Source organism: Condylura cristata, unplaced genomic scaffold (assembly GCF_000260355.1).
Source record: "Condylura cristata isolate star-nosed mole 26May11 unplaced genomic scaffold, ConCri1.0 scaffold00025, whole genome shotgun sequence".
In the NCBI taxonomy this organism is placed as follows: Eukaryota; Metazoa; Chordata; class Mammalia; order Eulipotyphla; family Talpidae; genus Condylura; species Condylura cristata.
In genome coordinates, this window is record NW_004567126.1 from 32,656,589 (window position 1) to 32,676,743 (window position 20,155).

At 54.3% G+C, this 20,155-nt stretch overlaps 1 protein-coding gene across 1 annotated transcript in view; it reads right to left on the minus strand.

The window, feature by feature from the left end:
- CNTN5 (contactin 5) overlaps nt 1-20,155 on the minus strand; it is a 213,364-nt gene that overhangs the window by 28,137 nt on the left and 165,072 nt on the right. The window contains exons 10-13 of the mRNA XM_004689429.2: nt 15,415-15,573; nt 11,867-12,016; nt 3,538-3,608; nt 1,922-2,156 (exon numbers count right to left, since the gene is read on the minus strand). Coding sequence (XP_004689486.1) covers nt 1,922-2,156; nt 3,538-3,608; nt 11,867-12,016; nt 15,415-15,573 — 615 coding nt within the window. The remainder of the gene's footprint in view (nt 1-1,921; nt 2,157-3,537; nt 3,609-11,866; nt 12,017-15,414; nt 15,574-20,155) is intronic.

Below are 20,155 nucleotides of genomic sequence, written 5' to 3' on the forward strand. Positions count from 1 at the left end.
GGGGTCGCTCCCTGGCCGGGGGCTGAACTGGTGCTGAAGGGCTTTGGCTTCTCAGTGCTGCGCTTAGCTTCTGCGCCCCAGGGAGGCCCCGCGGGTATTTTATAACACGCAGGCGCTGCAGCGGCTTCTGTGCATGTTCTGGCCGAGACTGATTCGGAGGCGGGGAGACCGCGGGGCTCCCCGAGGTCCCGCAGGGGGTGTCCGCAGAGCCCGGTCCCCGGGCCACGGGTCTTCTTTCCACGGCCGCCTCTCCTGGCTCACGCGTGTGACCGGAGCTAAAAGGCCTCAGGTTTAACGCTCCAGAGGAGGTTCTACTTGGTGAGGCCAAGCTAAACACCCGCGTGGCCTCGTCAGGCAAAGGCAGCTGGTCGGGGCTGACCGTCAGGTCAGGCTGCCAGGCGGGCCCACGCTGGGTGGGGCAGCCTGTGCTGCCCGAGGCCGGGCCCCCGGACCCCCTCACCCGCGAGACTGCGGCCGGCTCTCGGCAGCGAGGCTGCAAACATTAAAAAAACACAAAATGGGACTATGTGCTTCCTGAGCCAAACTTGGGGGCAAGAAAGAACAGAAATCATCACTGTTGCCCACACTATGACCACTGTACCTACACCCAACGGCAAGGCCCCGGCATTCCCTCCTTCCCTGGTAAGACGCCCCAGGTCACGGGCCGCAGCTCGAGCTTCTGCCTGGCCAGGCCTGGGGTCGAGCCCCTGCTCTAGCTCGCTGTGGCTCCTTCCAAGGGCCACTGGCCGGGGCGATTCTGAGCTGCGGCTTCTGGAAAAGCAAAGGGGGTCTTGGACTCCTGCCGCAGCTGGCTGTGAGCGTCGATCGGACTCTGCCTTCTGGAAGGCGAGGCGGCCCACGCGGGAGGGAGGCAGCGGCTAGACCCGACCCCACCTTCGTGCCGTATTTATTCCTCCCGCAGCCCCAAAACATTCCTGGTTCTCTCGAGCTTTTCATGTCACACGTGGACACAGAGACAGCAAAGGGTCAATGGAGATGGACAACGGTCACTGTAGGAGTGGTCTGTGGTGGAACCTCCGGCTGTTACTCGTAAGACCAATCGGAATTCAGCAATGGAGGAGAAAAAGCACTCGAAGGAAAAGCTACTGGAGTTTGTCTCGCTCATAACGTTGGATTTTTACATGGAAACATAAAGGCCCCAGGATTTTGGTGCAGGAAGTTGAGCTTGCACTGAGCAGAGCCCCTGTAGGCTGCGCCCGGGAGGGGGTCACTGGCTCCGGGTCGACTCACCTGGAAAACAGGTGTGCTGCCTGTCAGCCCTGCCTACCTGCCTGCCTCCCCTTAAGATGGAATAAGATTACACGTAGGAAGCCGGCTCGTCACGGGAAGTCAGGGATTGCATGACAAGATGGAGCTCCATCAGTTCAAGCTGTGAAACAGTAAGTCCCTACACGGGTAGGCACACGCGTCCGCTACCTGCGTTGGCGGGATGACAGTGCCGACCAGATGGGATGGTCCTGAGGATTTCACGAGGCCGCGTATGAAGTGACTACGGAATACCTGGCTGCCACGTCTTGGTCCCCACAACGCTGTGACCATGGGATCAGAAGTACTGAGCCACATAAATGAGCCACGGTCTGCACGTGTCGCACGCGAATGTAAATGCAGTTTGCGACATTCTAAGGTGCTCTGCACTTCCAGCTGAACAGGACTGGGTCAGGCCCACCGGAGAGCTGAACGCTGGCCAGCCACGACGGCCACTGTCATTACTGCGGGAAGGAACTTGGCCATCTATGGTCGGGGGTGAAGAACACAAAGCCTCACACATGAATGATTGATTCTTTTCAATGAAACATTGTTTGGAAAAAGCTTCAAGTGCCCTGGGCCTTGAGCTCTGTTTCAATACACCTGTGAGCGGACTGTGGAAGCCAAACGACCGCAATGTGGGTGAGGGACTGACCTCCTTCTGCAGAGCAGATGACCACAATCTGGCTGAAGGGCCCATCCCCTTTATTGTTGTAGACTCCAACCTTCACTTCAAAGGGCGTGAGCGGGGGGACGCTTTCGTCCCGGTAGATGAACTTGGAGGCCTCAGAGGACGTCACCATCTTCTCCTTCCAGCCTCGGGTGCCATTGGGCCGGAAGGCCACTATGTAGCCGAAGCCTTCCCCATTCTGGAACTCTTCAGATACTGGCTGAAGGAGAAGACACAGTGAATTACAGGAACATAACTGGCTTCCAAACCTTTACTACACAAGAATGACGAACTGGAGCGTAGAAGCACCTCAAGTCTTTGCATGCCCCCCCTCCCGCCCCATCAACCTGCCCCTTCACTTAGAAGTCTCTGGAAGCTTCAAAATGATGAGAGATTAACTAGTATCGAGTGGTATTTAAAGAAAGTATCAAGATTTGAGGGAAATGGATTTGCCCAGGACGTCCCGTCTAAAAAGTGCAGGTGCGTGGGTTCTGTGCTGGAATTTTCCAGGTTGGGGGGCAGCGCGTGGTCTGGACGTCAGGGAAGTCGGCCCCTGGATTTGCAGCTACCCAGCTACACAGAGCAGTTAGCAGATGACGCAAGTCGCGGCACCCCGGGCTTCTGCGCCTGCCAGGACACACCTGGGCTGTGGTATTTGCACCAACACTTGGTGCTCTGGCCCAGAGGGTGAGGCACCAGGCGTTGGTTGTTTACCAGCTGCTCAGCCTACGGCACTTCTGTTCCAGGCCCACGACTCAAGGCTGAAGGGCGGGGGAAACCCCAAGCAGAGAAGCTGCATCACAGCAAAGGTCAAATACTGGGGGGCTCAGGCTGCCGCACGATTACAACTGAGACACATTTATGGAAAGAGGGGGGGCTGGCAAGAAGAGGAGGTCCGAGGATGGGCTCCAGGGGGGTTCTGACTAGGGAAGGTTTCTTCCAGAATATTTTCTCATTCCTCTCAGCGACTGTCAGGGAGTTCTTCTGTTTGCTACCTCAGACATCTCTACTCCCACGCTCTAACGCGTCCTCTCGCACTGAACAACAGGGGTGAACCACGATGAGAGGGGAGCAGGTTCCGGGAAGACCCTCCCTTCCCTCGCTTTCCCCCGGCAGAGGAAACTCCAGGACGCCAGTGCTCGCTGTTGAAGGGCCAGCGGCCTGCCTTCAGAGAGGCCTCCGCGCTGCCTCAGGCTGCCAGGGAGCAGGAGACCGACCCAGGGGCAGGATCCCCTCAGGCCGAGCGCGACAGCCAGGCACGGCTCTGCGAACTCAGAGTGGGGACCCCGCCCCCGGGGCTTCAGCTCCAGAGCGGCCACTTAGTTGTGAGATAATTAAATATTAACCGCAACTACCTCAAGTAGTTTGTGAGAGGAATCGCTTCAGGCCCGAGAGGACCAGCGTGACAGGAAGTCAGCCTGGCCCTCGCGCACGTAGCGAGGAGCAGCGCGAGGAGGGTCACGCTGCAGCCGTCACCGCGAGGCCAGGGCGTGTGACGCCTCCTGACCCGGGGAGATGGACGCCGCGTCCTCGCCGCGCCACGCGGTGCCCACGGGCAGCCGGAGCGACACGGCCGGCTTCGGGGTGAGCGAGCCTCTTACCTCCCAGGCGATGACCAGCTCGTGCCTCCTTCCACTCCGCCCACTGACGCTGGTGGGGGCCGTCTTTGGAACTGTGGGGAGAAGGCAGCTGAGAGTGAGGCCAGTGAGCAGAGGTGGGCGTTCGTGTCCTCACACGCCACGGTTAGCCCTGCTGGGGTGGGTGAGACCCTCAAGTAAGCAAACGAGTGTGAAGTCGCAATGGACGTATTCAGTGTTCAACCAGAATGCCTGTGGCATTCTCCGCTTTCAAATCTGCGATGGAGTTTACGTGTAGACATGACGTTCACACAGACACGCACATGTGTTACCACGACCATGGCCTACGTCTCTTGCAACTAACCGGACTGTGGGAGTGTGGGAGTAAGGCCTGAATGATAGGAAACACGACAGACCAGGCAACGGGCGGTCCAATTTCCTCTGACAAATTTCCTCCTTCTTTGACTCTTTCCTGTGGTCCCAGGACTAGCGGAGACCCCGAAAATCCCCGATGGACAACAGCCTTACTGCTGTACCCAGAACTCTGAGGAGCTCCAGTTCAAATAAATCTTTGCAGCAGGCCCCAGAGGAACTATTGAAATGACTACACATTAAAAAAAAAATAATGCACAAAACTATCAAGAATAATCTCTCTGCAAAATGCAAAATCCACAGGCACTCCGTGAAACTTTTCAAATGAATAACTATTAAAAGAATAAATGTGTCAAAAGAATACATTTCCCCTTCGCTGCACCAAATCACAAAATCTGTAGTTTAAAGGGAACATTTTCAAATGAAGAACTGTTAAATGGAGAAAACTATTAAAAGAAATCATTTTCCAGGCTATGAGCCTGCATTAGCAATTCTACACTGCAGCCTTGCCTCCTACCCAGCATAGAGTCTTAAACGCCATTGATATACTCATAAACAATAACCCAGCTCCCATACATTACCTACCTGGATGAAAGGCCATTAATTACCGGAAGACATTCACACAGCCTTTTAAACACCAGGAAACGGGCGGGGAATGCATATTACTAGAAAGGGAAGAAAGTTTTTTTTTTGCACCAGAGAGGTGGGAGAGAAAACACAGCGGCGATCTAACTGGCTCCACTGAAGTCAAAGGCCTCTTCCCGGCGAGGCCCGTAGCCAGTGCTCTGGGCTTCCGTCCCTGAGCGCGTCCTCACGCTCCCGCTCCCGCTCCTGCAGAGGGAGGTGCACAGGGCTTTCTTCTCTCAGAGTCACGCACAACTCAGAACTATGCGGCGTTGGATAGCTCTGGCCTCGTTCAAAAACCTCCGAGCAGGCCCTCCCTGAGGTGCAGCGGGTTAAAGCGCAGCACTGAGAAGCCAAATGGCCACTTCAGCATGAGTTTGATCCCCGCCCCAGGGCTGACCCCAGGGCACAACAGCCCTCTCCAGGCCCGCCCGCTGCTCCCCTCAGCAGTGGACTTCATCGATCTGCCCATTCTGCTCCCCGCTGTCTCTGGTGAAGCCTCTCACCGCCCCTGCGCCTCTGGCCTGTACCCCAGTTCTGTGTGCACAAATAAATAAATCTTAAAACAAAAACAAAAAACAAAAACAAACTTCCGAGCAATTCATCTGAGGAAAAACGTGGCACTAGAGCAGGAACTCTGAGCTCGCCCTGTTTACAAATGGCTCAGGCAAGTCCATCACTTACGAGTGCGAGCTGTTTACCGGCGCCCAGCTCTGGCCAGGCAACCACCTGGGACTCCCTGTGCCTCAGCACCCGCGGTGTGGGTGGCCGGGCACACCTGTCCCGGGGAGGGGGCGGCTCACACGGTGGGGGCCGGGGAGCGCTTTACCTGGACGTGTAAAAGGCCAGGAGAGTCCCTCAGTGACTAATTCCTAACTTCTGAAGACCGTGACCGCCCACCCATGGACACACACGCAGTGGGAGCAGTCAGTTTGCTGGTCTGTGCCACGGTGGCTTCTTTTGGTGACTTCTGGTTGCTAAATGAAGCGTGTGTCCCCCGCGAGCGTCACGGTCAGCTGGCAGTCACGTCACCTGTGAACAGGCTGGCAGAGGTCTCCGTGACCTTCACGTTGGAGTAAGCGCTGTCACAGCCACGGCAGGCGCCGGATCCTCTCCTTGGGGACACCGTCCCCTGGTGGTGGGCTCTGCGGGCCACCCGCTGAGCAGCTCTGTCCCTCCGCGCTCCTCAGACATCCCTCGAGAAGAGGCGTCGCGGCTCTGGAGCGTGGCGGGAGGAGCTGGGGCTGGCTGGGCGTGACGCGGGGCTTGTTGGAAAGGAGGTGACCGAGGCCAGACCCCCGGGCGTCGCGTTGGCAGTATCGTTCCCCAGTCCAGTAACCCATACTTGGATTTCCCAAAGGTGTCGTTTTTGAGTAAAAAAATTAAAAGAAACTGGTGGGCGCTGCCTGGTGGTGCAGTGGTCAAGGCGCAGCACGGCTCAGCTGGCCACAGTCCCTTCGGCACAGGAGGGACCCCAGGGCGCCGCGGACCCCTCCTGTCTCCCCGCTGCTCCCTCAGCAGTGGGGTTCAGGGGATCCGCCTGCTCTGCTCCCCACTCTGTCTCTGGGGAGTCCGCTCATCCCCCGCACGTCTGGTCTGCGCCCAGCTCTTGTGTGCATAAATAGATACATCTTAAAAAAAAAATGGTAAACATTTCAGTGAAAAATTTCCTTTCAGAAATTAATGAAAACAAAATAAGACTTTCTACGGGCCTGACCTGTTTCTGTTGGGGCAATTTCCTTGTCAAATTATCCACAAATAATCCAGATTCTGTAGAATTCCTGGTATTACTTGAATTAGTTTATAATTCTGTAGAATTTCTTTCATCGTTTGAGGTTTTCCCATTGCAGCATTTTTTTTTAAATGACAGTCCATATTTGACTTACAGAAATAAATCTTCCTTTTTTCATCATGCCGCAAAGTTTAATGCACAGTAAATGATACAGAAAGAACTGCTGTGATTCACTGTGTTTTAACGGTCTGTGTGTATGAAGCACCGACTGTTATAAAATTTAAAGAAAACACTAGATACAAAAGGTGCTACAAATAGAAAACTTGAGGTTTGGAAGACGTGCAAGCAGCCCAACTGTCCATCAAGGAACGCGTGGATACAGACAAGACATGCAATGCGGACTCACTCTGAGACGCTGGCCGCGGTCGCAAGCAAGAAATCACGGCAAAGTGAGTCACGCCCAACTGCTCCCCTCAGTATGCGTGCGAATTACGTTTCTCTAGACTGTGACCCACCGACAAGACGGTGCAACAGCTTCGTGTCTAGCAAAACGTGCAGCCTTACTTTCAAAAGACTTGACCGCTAAAACCACCAGCCATCATCTGAAACTTTCACGAATCAAACAGAACTTTGACGTCTTGTTACCGGGCTGTCGTGGCCGATGTCCGGGCTGCTGGATGGGCCGTGCGAGGCCCCGGAGGGGGGTGGCGGTGCGGCTACCGGGGAGACGGGAGGGCCGGCGCTGCTGCCCGCTGCCTTCCACGACAGGTGTTTCTGCAGCGTGGGGCCCTGTACTGCAGCTGAGCTTCTTCCCAAATCGGGGTTCATTCTCCCGACGCTCACTGCCGCGTTCATGAAGTCAGCGCCGCGTTCCAGATCCCGCACTGTCATCTCGACAAGGCTCACAGCAGCTCGCAAGGAGGCTGCGCCCCTGGTCATGCCTGCAGAGCGATTCCTCACTCCTCCCAGTGTCACTGGGGGCTGCACCAAGTGCATCACGCCTTCAGTCTCGGCTTCTAGCTCGAGTTCTCCTCTCCTCCCCCGCACCTGCAGCTACCTCCCCCACGACCCTGAGCCCCTCCAAGGGGCGACCGGGATCAGCGTTTTCCAAACTCCCGTTAATAGTGACCGCTGACGGCCGCCCACGTCATCAGCGGTACTTAGGATGGGGAATTCTCTTCCATGAGGGATTCAGTTTACTTGCCCAGATCTGCAGAGAGGAATCACAGTCTGCGACACACAAATGTTTCTAAACAATAGGGGCTGAGGGTCAGAGGGGGGCTGAGGGTCAGAAGAAGCCCTCGGCCAAGGACTCGCGCGGCCACTGTGCCTGCAGGTGCGCACCAGCGGCGTCCTCCCTCTGCTGGCCCCGAGGCCTCGAGCAGGCGCTGGCCAGTGGCAATGGTGTTTTCAAGGACTGTCTGTCTCTCGCTCTCTTTTTTACCAGAGGGTCAACAATGAGCTTAAAATATTCAGTAAGATGCTGTAAACGCGTGTTCTTATCCAGACCTCATGGATCCGTTTACAGATTTAGCCTATTCTCCGGGCTGCAAGACTTTCAGGGTGGGGGCCAGCTTCGGCGTCCACCGACACTCAGCGGCTGGAGTCAGCTTCTCCTCCGAAGTCTTGAAGTTTTTTTTTAATTTATTTATTGATGCATACAGAACTGGGGTGCAGGCCAGAGGTGTGGGGGCGGTGAGAAGACTCACCAGAGACAGAGCGGGGAGCAGGACAGGCCGACTGACTGCTGAGGGGAGCAGCGGGCGGTCAGGAGAGGTCTGCCACGCCCTGTGGTCACCTCCGGGGCAGGCGGGGATCGAACTCGTGCGGAAGAGGCTTTAGCTTCTCAGTGCTGCTCTTTAACATGGGGGGCTCTCAGGGAGGGCCCCGAAGTCTTGAAGTTTTAAAGTCAGTTACTGGCTTTTCTTCAGCTTGGAGAGGTCTAGATGGCATCTTCTTCCGGCACAAAGCTGTGCGGTCTGGAAGCTGCTGCTCCGTGCAGCGCCGCGGCCGTGATCCAGAGCTTCCGGGAAAGAGGCGGCAGCGTCGGCAGCGGCACCTGGGCCCTGCACCGCTGTGGAAGACCCTTGAGCCGCACAGCCAACCTCCGCTGGCTTCCTCCTCCTGCCGCTTCCTCCTCTCTCTCGGCCTGGAATACAGGCCTTGCTCTGTGCTAGACGTGGGCTGAGGGGGCTGCTGGGGCTGGTTTGGGCTCTTCAGAACACTAACACTTTCGCCAATCAGAAATAAAACGGTTTGGCCATCCCAGCGTTTGTGAGCCCGCGGGGGCTGCACCGTAACTTCGTTCAAGGACATTTCCTTTGCACTTACACCTTGGCTAAGTGCTCGGCGGCGCGAGAGGCCTACCTAGCTTTTGGGCCGGCGTGGCTTTGGGAAGCTGGATTGTTTCTAGTTGTTGATCTGAGGAGAGAAAATCTTGACTAATTTTGATAGTGTGGCTCCAGGCAAGGGGGGGGATAGGAAGGAGGGAGGGCTGAGGAGAATGTGAGAAGGGACACGCCAATCTCTGCAGCGGTGAGAACATACATTATCCGCCAGGTCTCCATCCACTTGGGTGCACTCTGTGGCACCCCAAAGCAAAGGCGTCAGTAACGTCAATGACAGACCAGCACAACCTGATGGAGAGACTCGAACTATTGCAAGAATAGCCAGACTGTGGCTCAGACACCCACAGGGAGCACATGCAGGACACGGCGCCGGCAGAGCTCTGGGCACAGTCGCCACAAGCCTTCAGGCCCCCACACATACTCTGGAAGCGCCAGAGCACACAGCAACACGAGCAGGGGTGTCCGCGTAGAGTCGCAGGCTGAGCGCCTTCACCTGGCTCTCACCTGGCTCAGCGCTGCCGCGGCACCATCGCAGGAAGCTGCAAGAACCACCCGCCAACATAAAGGGAAGCAGCGTCAACGGAGGTGACGCAGGCGTGTGCTCTGGGCCGCGGACCCTGTGCTTGACTCGGGGAGTCCGTCTCACTGGCTTAAAATTCCTAATTCCAGGCAGATGATCCTTGGCACCTAAGCGCACTCGTTTGCTTTTCAGTCGGTGGCACACGGCTATTAGTTTTGCAGGCAAAGCTCTGGGCTCCACCGACTTTAATTATTCTCTTTTATTTATCAAACAACCGATTTTTGCTACGTAGGGATTTGACTTAATTTCTCAGAGCCCTTCCGGTGTAAAAGTCCTGTTCATTCTTGTTCGAAGCATAAAACTAATACGCTCAAGCCCCTAATAAATGTTTCCATTGAGTTCACAGAAATACATGTTTACTTTAACCGAATATATTTTCGGGATCATTATGAAAACCCGATTTAGAATTAAGCAGCTCCATGCGTTTCTCCCTTCGCCAGCTAGTGAGAAATGTCATGAGCTGATCAGCTCAGGGAATCAAGCTGCTGCCCGTGCTGAGCAGGTTGAACTGCGCGTCCCGGTGTTTCTGAGCAACGTCCACGCGAGTGACCACGCGGTCACTGTTTTGTCCACAAGCGGCGAAATGCCCAGCTGCTGTGCGGACCGGCTGGCAGAGGCTGTGCGGCTCCTGTCCCTGTCGCCGTGTCCTCGGGAGATGCTCCTGCAAACACGCCAGAGACGCGCTGCGCACACTCCTCGGGGCCGCCGGCCTGCCCGCCCGCCCGCGCGGGCGTGCTCGGTGTCGGGCGCTCAGGGTGGCGGCGTGAGCGGACACAGCCCCAACGCCAGCTCCACCCGCGCGCAGCTGGACAGGGCAGGGTGATGTCACTTGCCGGTTTCTCTTAGCCGCTCCTTGAGCTATGTCTAAGGTCTGTGGCAGGAGCTGTTACTAGCTCAGAGATCAAAGAGCGTTCGGAGAGGCCTGCGGAAGGCCCTGTAAGTTAGGGGCGGGAGGGTGACCCAGCAGCTGGTTTGGAAAGAGAGGTGCGGGGCACCGGAAGGGGGGGCTGCTGAGAGCGAGGAGGCAGCTCTGAGAGCCTTTCCTTCCTGCTTAGCTCCAAGCAGACGCACAGAGATGTTTCAGCCAGACGATGATCATCATTTCAGGCCACTCCATGGAGGAGTTAGATCGAAAGGGTTTTAGAAAAAACGTGTTGTTCCCCACAGAGTTCCAACGATGCGCTCATTCCCATCAGGGATGGATAAAGTGCTGAGTGAAAAGTCTCAGTGTGAGAAGAGCTGGGGTGGAAAACCGCCCCACCCTCCCAGGTGACTGCTAAAAATATTTCTAAACCTCTTTGTCCTTCAGCTGCCTCTGGAGGTAATAACCGTGCCTACCTTTGAAGGTTATTTTTATAATCATTGATCACAGTGCCTGGAACCATCATGACTTAACGCTCTCTATTGTTAGTCTCTACTTAGCTTTGAAAAAGACAAAACGGCGAGGTCTTCGGGATAATTGGGACTAACGCACATGATCCGGAAATAGAATCTCCTTTCTGGAGCTCTGGATCACACTGTTGTGATCAGCACCGGGCATCGTTCACTCCTGGCTCGCTCTGTTTGCACCGGAAAGCCGAGGCGCTGTGCGGTTTTGCTGTCGCGGAGGATGTTTCCAGGTCATCGCGGGAGACGCCAGCCGCCCTGGCAGGAGCCTGCTCATGGGCGCAGCACTGAGGAGCTCGAGAACCGGAGGGCGGCTGGGAGGGCTCCTGCGCACTGGGCATGGGGCGCGGGCCGGGCGCGGGACACGGGGTGCGCACGCCCCCGCAGGAACGCGGGGACGAGCGAAGATCCCACTCCCGGAGCCAAGCGAGAGCTTGTCACGGCGAACCCCCAGGGCCAGAAGCGGCTCCCAGTGAGGCGCCGCCCACGCAGTTCCAGGCTCTCTGGCCGCTGTCCCGGACCCTCCCACCCCGTTGCGGGTTATTTGCACGAGGCGCGGTCGGCCACGGCCCGGTCGCCTAAAGACAGACCCCACAGCCGCCTGTGGGGCCCCCCACCTGGCTTTGTGGCCGCCCCCCGCTTCTCTGCTGCCTTCAGGTCGGCCTCACCGCGGCTGACTTCTAGGCGCCTGCGCCCAGACGGGCTTTCTCAACACACAGCTTTATGGGCTCGCCAGGGTCCATCTCAAGAAAGCGGGCGGCCAGGTAGCCACGGCTGACCGGAAGCCCCTTCTCCTGCGGGGTGGGGCGACGGCGGGCTGGGCAGTGCGCAAGGCCACTGCTTCCTGGCCTGTCGCCCCAGACCTGTGCCTGGGGCTCGGCACCCCGACAGCAGACGCCTGGCTCCCCAGGGGCGCGAGACGCGCCTGCTAGGCGCTGGCTGGGGACGCGCCGCCTGTGTCTGCTGTGAGGTCCTCGCGTCAGACCCGAGGCGCGGCGGGCCTCAGGCGGTGCCCAGGGGCAGGCCCGGAGCCTCAGAAGCTGGCTGACCTCTCCTGACTTTCAGGGCGGGGCTGCGGTGACCATGTCCTGCTGCCGAGCCGTGGACATTTGAAGGCGGCGCCAGAGTGGGCAGGAAACGGATGCTGTGGGCATCGAGGCGAGGAGAAAACCTCAAAACAAGGAAAGTGGAGCGATCTATCAAGGGGAACAGGTGGCGGTCTAGGGGAGGGAATGAGAAGGCCGCGGGGCGCACTGGGTGGCTCCGCCCGCTCCCGGGGAGCCCCGGCCGCAAGGCGGCGGCTGCTCTCACCTGCTTCGTTGGTGCGGATGAGGCGCGAGGGCGCGCTGGGGTCTCCGGTCCCGATGGGGTTGGTGGCCACGACTCTGAACTCGTATTCCACCCAGGGGCTCAGGTCCACCGCCATGGCTGACTCCATGTCCCCGGTTATGACTTCTGGGGCTGCAGGACACAGAGAGGACGGGTCACCGGGCGGGGCGTGTGCCGGGGCGCCCACTTCCCTGTGGCCATGGTCACGCCCCCTCCGGGCCCCGCGGGGAGCAGGCGCTTGCCCAGCCAAAGGCTGACGGGAAGTGGCCAGCCCTCGTGCGCCCATCGGCCAGACTGGCCACTGGCTGCGCGAAGGGCTCGCTGTGCGCCCTCAGTCCCAGAGAGGACAGCAGGGGTGCGGCAGCGTCCTGGAACGGCTAGGGAACTGTCCCGGGCAGTTTGCGCCCCAATTGTGGCAAGTACCTTTAGCCACTGTCCTGCTCCGGACAGCGGATGTGCGTCTCTACTGCTAATTTAAACTTTAGTCTCAAAGGCACAGACGCCGGTGCTAGACGAAGCCGTGGGACTTACGGCGGTACGAGGCTGCTCTAGCCGCGGCATGATTCTGAACCTGTGAGGGCCCTGACAGTGCTCGCAAGGTTTTCTTTTGTAATTTATTGCCACAATCTAGTAGGTCTAATTTGACCGCTAACCGTCCCCTTCTTTCAGTCCTTTGCAGGTGACTGTTGTCCTCGGGCCTGACTGCCTGTTCAGCCTCCACGCCGGCTTCCTTCCGTCACCCAGGTGCCGCCCAGTTCTGCCGGTCCTTTCCTGTGCCCCTACCCTGCGACCGTCTCACCCACTTTCATGGCTTTAAATGGCCTCTGTTTGCTGCTTGACTGTGGTCACGCCTCTGTTCCCAGGTTCCAGACGCGTGGCTCCGTGGCCTGGTCAGGTCAGCATCTCGGCTCAAATTCCCCAAACGACTGCAGTCCTCCACATGCGGTGAATGACAGCTGTTCTCGTGCAGCCAAAATCTCGGACTCGCCCCGGATCCCATCCTTTCTGCCGCCTCACTCCAATCTACAGTCCACGCGTGACAGCTGTAACTTCAGAGCTCAGTGCTTTTTCCACTCCCCGCTGGAGCGAAACTTCCTAGAAGAATCGTCTGCGTTGACTCTTGTCCCTCTCTCTCTCCCACCCCCTCTTACTCCACAGGCCGCGCTCTGGTCCGCAGTGACCACTCTCCCTTACTGGACACTGCGCAGCGCTCTCACCGCCAGTGACTCTCTTTCCAGCCTTTTGTCTTCCAGGACACGGGATGGTCGAGGTCCCCTTCGCCCAGCGGCGGCCTCGCCCTGTGTGGTCTAGATGTTTCCTCTTCTGTGTTGGAAAGCTCCAGAGTCCGCTTCAGACGTATGTCCTTGGGGAGGACGAGCCATTTCATGACTTTAAAGGCAGCAGTGTACAGGTCAACCGTTCCTTACATTTCTATCCTTAACCTCTGTAAGCTCTGGCCTCTTCTGAGCAGTGCTGGACATCACCGCTGGGAAGTCTCATCTGTGCGTCACCAGAAATGCCCTGAGCTGAGCTGCCCCCTCCCCCCCAATCAATTCCAACCACGTGGGCTTCTCCGTGTCGGCAGAAAGCCACCCCATCCTTGAGGTGATCAGAAAGTCAAAATCTTGTAGTCATCCTTGAATTAGTTCTCTCTTACCCTCCTCAACGCATTTTTTGAGGAAATCCCGTAGCACTCTCTTCCACATCTTGCCGAACGGACGAGGTCTGCCGCTACCATCCCGTCAGCCTGCAGTGCCACTGTCTGCACTACCACAGCTCCCTAGCCAGCTCGTGCGACTGAGTGACTCTGCGAAAGGGCAAATCTCAGAGCCACGCTCCAGCCTCTGCGCTTCTCTCTGCCTGGAAGCACGAGCCTGTGTGTCTCGGGCCCCAAGCTCTCTCCACACTCACCCCTGCCACCCTCAGCGCCTCTGCCCCTGCCTAAGTGGCCTCTGGCTCCTGCTCAGCGCGCTGCGACGGCCGACAGGCCTGGGCTGTTCTCCAGCCGGAAGTGTGAATCCACATAATATGTTCCCTCAGCCGTGCCGCTCACTGAGGCTTCACTTGCCCTCTCTATAACCGCCCCAGCCTGTTGTGGCCTGAGCCGCGAGCCCGCCCGGTGCTGAGCCGTGCGCCCGCCTAGTGAGTGTTTCGAAGAGCCGTCATCCCTGAGGGTCGGGCTGGGGAGTGGCGTCCCGAGGAAGTCATCACGGTCTGGAGAAGTCCTGGGGCGAGGCCTTAACCTGGTGGTGTTAGTGTTCGTAAAAGAGACGCCAGGCAGCTGACCGACTTCCTCCCCTGCGGAGGCTTCATCTGTCACCTGGAGGACACTGACCAGGACTCAGATCTTCTGGCTCCTAGATGTGGAGTTCCTCATTGCCGGATTTGTCATAAGATACATTATTGTAGCTTAGGCCTCTCAGGGTGTGAGAGCAACCCAAACCGACTGGCACACACCCACAGAGCTCTGCCGGCTATCCTGACATACTCTTTTTATTCTCTGTTCATTAAATTCCAAGATGGGATTTATTGGATAGACGCTCATAAAGGCCTCTATCATTTGTTCTCATCCATGAGCAGACAGCCTATACGAGGGTCATTACCTAGGCTCTGACCTATTGCAGGTGCCTAGAACACTACCAGAGGTGTTCAGTCCGCTTCTAGAGAGTGAATGAAAGAACGGTAAGTTCGAATCACCAGCTGTGATCATCTGGTGTGGTTAATCTGTTTTAATCTTGATGGCATTACCTCAGGCATTCTGTTAAAAAAAAAAATACTGTAATATATAAAATGAGCCTGCCTCCCTAGGCTGCATATAATTCTATCGTCTCCAACATACTACAGGGTTTGAAGACCCTGCCAGGTTCAGGTTCATACCCTCTTTACCATCCCCAAATCTAATTCCTTTTTTAAAAGGAAAAAAGAATTTTTGAATTTCTGACTCACCGATAACCTTAAAAGAGCTGCAAAAGAGTTGTAAAGGCATGCATTGGAAGTATTAATACTTTCAAAATCCTATGCCGGGTGAAAAAAATAAAAATAAGCTTTCAGATGAACACAGGATTTTCATTTAAAATGCAGAGTCTAGTGCTGATGGAGAGTTGAGACCCAAGTAAGTCTCCGTGTTTCATCATTAATTTCAATACTAATCTCCATAGTAGATGCTCATCCACCGTTATTTTCCAGCCTTTTAACTGGGGCGCACGAGGATGCTCCCCTGTGGCAAGGCACCCGCGCCAGTCACACCTAGCCGCGAACCGCAGTCCCTGTGCGTCTCTTTTATAGCTCTGCAGACCTCTTCCATCACGGCACCTTTATGCAGAACGGCGAGGATAGCGAGGTTTCACAGAAAACATTGCTCCCGAGAGGCAGCCACCAGATTCTTGGGTTTTGAAAAAGAAGCAAACGTTGCTTAACATGTTCCGAGAGTGACACAGCGGAGTTCCGGCACCCAGACTGGCCCGCTGCCCCCCAGCACACGCCGCCCGCCCAGAGGCTGCGTCTGGGCCCATGTGGCCTGGGGCCCTCACCTGTCCTGACCGTCTGCCAGCCCAGGGAGAAGGGGCTGCGGGCTTGCAGGTTGTAGCAGGACACTGGGCTGTGGTTGTCAGCTGCGGGGCTCCAGGAGAGCGTGGCTGTGCTGTCTGTGATCTCCTCGACGATCACGATGCCCGGCGGGCCTGGGGGACCTAGAGGCGAGAGGGGTAGACCCAGTTAAGGAAAGCGAAGGCAGGAAGCAACAGAACTTGTATTTCCAGTGAGGACCTGATCAAAGTATGTAATTGTCCTAATGAAATACATATTTAGTAATGAACATTGCCTGTAAAAAGTCAGGGGATGCAAGCTGATTTTCCTGATTTCTGGGGGGTAACTTAATGACAAATTTGATTTCCTCCCGTAACATTCTCAGCTTGGAGGCAGCTACCAATGAGCACTCTATTTTATAGGAACGATTAGAAGCACACAGGACATGCAAGCCAACCATGGCTGATGGAATCAGTCATCGCTTACGGAGGCAGGGCCAGAGGGAGAGGCTGTGTGAGAGGAGAAGTCAGCGCTTCACCAGGCAGTGACAGGCACGGGGCCGAACGCTCGGGCTGTCTACGCTGTCGGGACTGTGGTGTGAGCGAGAGGCCCAAACTCCCGGGGGTAGGAAAGGCTCCAAGGTGACAGTGCAGGCCAGGGGGTGGCATGTGTGAGACATGGGCAACCTTCATGGAGGGCTAAAAGCAAGATGCGGTTAAATTCTTTCCCCCAGTGGGAGGAGGAGAAAGGTGAGAGAGGTTTTGCTCCCCTTAGCATCATGGACGGTTGGCACAGAGTACTGTTGGCCAAGCTGTGTGCATGTAGTCTCTGGCTTCAAGAAATGCTCATATTCTAGTACGAGGAGAAACAGACCCTGGCGTCACTGCTTCTCAAACAACGATGCCAAAGGTGCGCGGAGTTGTGCACATTCCAGTGACTGACAAGAGGCCGATTTCCTCACTGATGTTTTTCTGTTCTCTAATCTGGACAACTCTAACTGCAAAGATGTTTTTATTTGAATGAAAAAAACCCCACGCTGTCCAGTATTTTACGGTGTCATTTTCCCCCCCAGCTGTGGGGAACAGTTGCTTTCTGGATGCGGAGATCCTGAAGTCTGAGTCTGGGCTGCCCTGGTCAGCCAGACACAACACTCGTGGGGGTCTGGGCAGCACAGTGAGCCCCAACAGGAAGGGGCCACACGATGGAGAACAGAGCAGAGCTTGTGAAGCAAACGCCAGTTTTAGGAAATGAGAAATGAGTATTTTATCAAGTCCGAGAAGAGCAAGAAGGCGTCGCAGAGACATGGGCTTAGAAGACGGCGGTGATTCCTGACGACGGCAGCCCGGGTCTGACCGAGGGCGGAGAGACAAGCTTGTGGGCAGAGCTGGCAGCTGTCTCTCCAAGAGGGATGAAGGAAGAAACACTGGAAAGAGAGCTTCTGGAGCTCACGAAAAGACAGTGTCCCAGAGGAAACGGGGTTATTATGCGGGGGAGATAGAAGAATTCAACCCCACAATGGGGGAGGGTTCAGAATTTGTGATGTGGGTAGAAGACACTTTTGAGTGAAAATTTGCGTTTATCTGGAGAGAAGTGGAGAACGAGATTGCTGGAATTGATGAGGTCAGGGGCCTGTGGGACGCTGGTCTGATGCGTCTCCAGGAGGGATGTTCCTCGCTTCAAACAGTGGGTAGGATGAGGTGAAGAGAAGGAGTGACGTCCCAGGGCCGAGGGGATTCCTGACAAGTTTTAGACCGCTGAGACAGGAGTATGGACCGTGACAATGACGAAACATTGACTTGAATAACGGATGATGGGTATAATCCTGTGCTCACTGAGCCAAGGCCCTGTCCCCAGCATTCTGCACTTGTGACTATTCATTCACGTCTATGTCACTGTCAGGGACACCACCCGCGGTCATTCTTTACCACTGCTTGAAGCGCTGACCATTCCTCCTGAAGATGTGTCAGACCGGCCTCCCGCATAGTACCAATTTAATAGAGATTGTTTAGTAAAGATAATGCCAGCCATTTTCGTGAGTAATCTTATTATTTGCGAGGTGTGGTGCCAGGCAGTGGCAGGCGAGAGCCCATTTCAGCGGGAAGCTGTTTGCCCAAGTTACTCATCTAGTGAGTGTGAGGCTGGGATTTGGACTTGCACCTGAGAACAGTCTGCTTGGCCGGGGTGCGAGTATAGAGACCTGTCTTTGATCATTGACTGGGCAGGTAAGGAAGAGCTGGCGTGTGCCAGGAACAGGCACCTGACTCCTGTGGCAGCGACGGGACGGGGCGCTGGGCCATTGCCTCAGGGAGTCACCGACCTGGAATGGGGCCGTGACCCACTTAAAGGGTGATGGTGAAGAGACCCTGTGTGGCCTGGAGGTCAGGCTCATCCCAGGGCTCCGGAAGCGTGCACAGGGAAGCCAGCTCCCAGGTCGGAAGATTAGGCCGGGGGCTGCCTCTCTGTGAGGAAGCCCAAGACCTTTGGAGATGGGGGGACCCCACTAGCCCCCACCACTGAGTCAACCCAGCCCAGCTCCAGATAGGCGAGGGAGGGAGACTTCACATGACTGCCCTACTGCCCTGTGAGGCTCAGGAGCAGGAGAGAAGGAAGAGAGGAACGTGGGGCTGTCAGCTGCTGAAGCCCCGGAACAAACAGCAGATGGCTGTGTGAAGCAGCTGAGTTTTGGGTACGGCCGCGGGTGACTGGAAGAGACTTGAGGATAGCTGGGGCTTGTGCAGACAGGGCTCTGTCACCAGGGGCTACAAGATGGCGTGGAAAGAGAACGGTTAGCAACTACGTTCAAATGGGAGTGACTGTCAATATAATAATTGATGAAGCTCTTGTACATCGTTTCACTTAACCCAAGCTGCTTATTTAGCTCTCCCGAAGCCTCCAGCAACCCAGTGTGTGAGGCCTTGTGGGAGACACTGAGCGAAGTAACTGCTCATTCCAAGAAAACCAATTACTTCCTGTTGTATTCCACGAAAATGCTTTAATTATAAAAGGAGGTCTATTTCTTTCAAGAACGGGTAATAATTACTCTAGAATTTTTTCTAAAAGATGTCATCTGGAGCCAAAAATGGAATTTACAATACAATTAACAAAGTCCCAAGTATTTTCCCCTATATGTAACTGTTCTCCCACATACAGTCATGAGCAAAATAATCAGTGAGAGCATAAAAAAAAAAAAAAATTGTGTACCTGGGATTCTGATTTTTACTGTGCAATTATTTATAATTACAAACCACTGTAAATACCTAATTGTCCAATAATCATGTAATGTTTAAAGCATAAACTCTTACAAAATATTAGGCAGACACTTAACTGCTAAATATTTGACACTGTCTAATGAATGAATGTTTCTAAAGTACAACAGAAGAAAAAAGACACAGAAAATTACATAATTGTAAATATACAAGTAATAATTGCCAAATTTGCAAAAAAAAGACTGGAAAGAAACACATTCCTGTGTATGAGGTGGTTAATGCTGAGAAGTGAGGACATAATTTAAATCTTTTTCTTTAGACCTGGTGTTCCTGTTTTGTAGCATGACTATTTCTTCCACAATAATTTTTAAATGTCATATTGTAAAGAAAGCGTCCACACTGTGACACCTACGTGCTCGCTTAAGTCCGTTCTGTGTAAGTAAACATCCCAGAATGCCTAGCATTTGTAAAGCGCTGGTCTGAGAGATGGGAGATGGGATGGGGGTGGGGTGAGTTCTAGGACAAGGCAGGCCCCAGCCCCAGCTGTGCTCAGACCCAGTGGCAGAGGCACATCTTTGACAAAAACAAACGCCAGTTCATGGTCATGTAACGTTCAAGTACTTAGGAGTATTTTCACATCTCATTCTAGGACTTGTGATTTTGGCTATAACTATTGGTAATTTCCATTTGTCTGAATATCTGAAAGGATGTTTACATGTATCTATCTATCCATCTATCTGTCTGTCTGTCTGTCTGCCTATCATCTATTATCTATCTATCTACCTATCCATCCATCTATGCATCCATCCATCCATTCACCCATCCATCTATCCATCTGTCTATCTATCTATCTATCCATCTATCCATTTATCTATCTATCTACCTATCACAGATAGATACTTGGAAGATAAATGGAAGAAGGGTGAGGACAGCAGGAAAAAGGCTGACAGGAAGGGAGAACAGGAGGACACGAGTTTTGAATCTGGAAAGTTGTATAACAAATGAAAGAACGTTCCAAAATAAGGTCCTTGTTATATGAGCCGAGATGCAGTATGATAGCCTCTTATTTTTTCTTAAGTCCAAACACATTTGCATGGCAGTGTCTTTCAGTGAAGCTGGACGGTCACAGCAAGGACAGAACAGCTTCATGATGAAGAATAAACCTTTGTATGATTGAATAATAAAGCTCTTCATTGTTAGAAACAGAGCATGAAAACCTACAGACAGATGATTCTTCTAAATCCTGGTAAGTGTCAAAGATTTATGATGAGAATGTTCCTGTAAAGATATTCTAAAATTAATGATGTGGTTTATCTTTTAAAGTCAGATTAAATGCAACTCTCAAGTATAATAAAAGTGAAAACATGATTTATTACCATTATATTAATATTAGTTTATCAATGCTCTCTTGATGGAGAAAAATATGTTTACACATTGCACACTGACTATTGTGCAGTTTCAGTTTTCTTCCTGTTTATATTTAGGAGTGAACTACTAATAGTATAGTAGTTGAATCAACATATTGTTTGTAAGGCCAGTG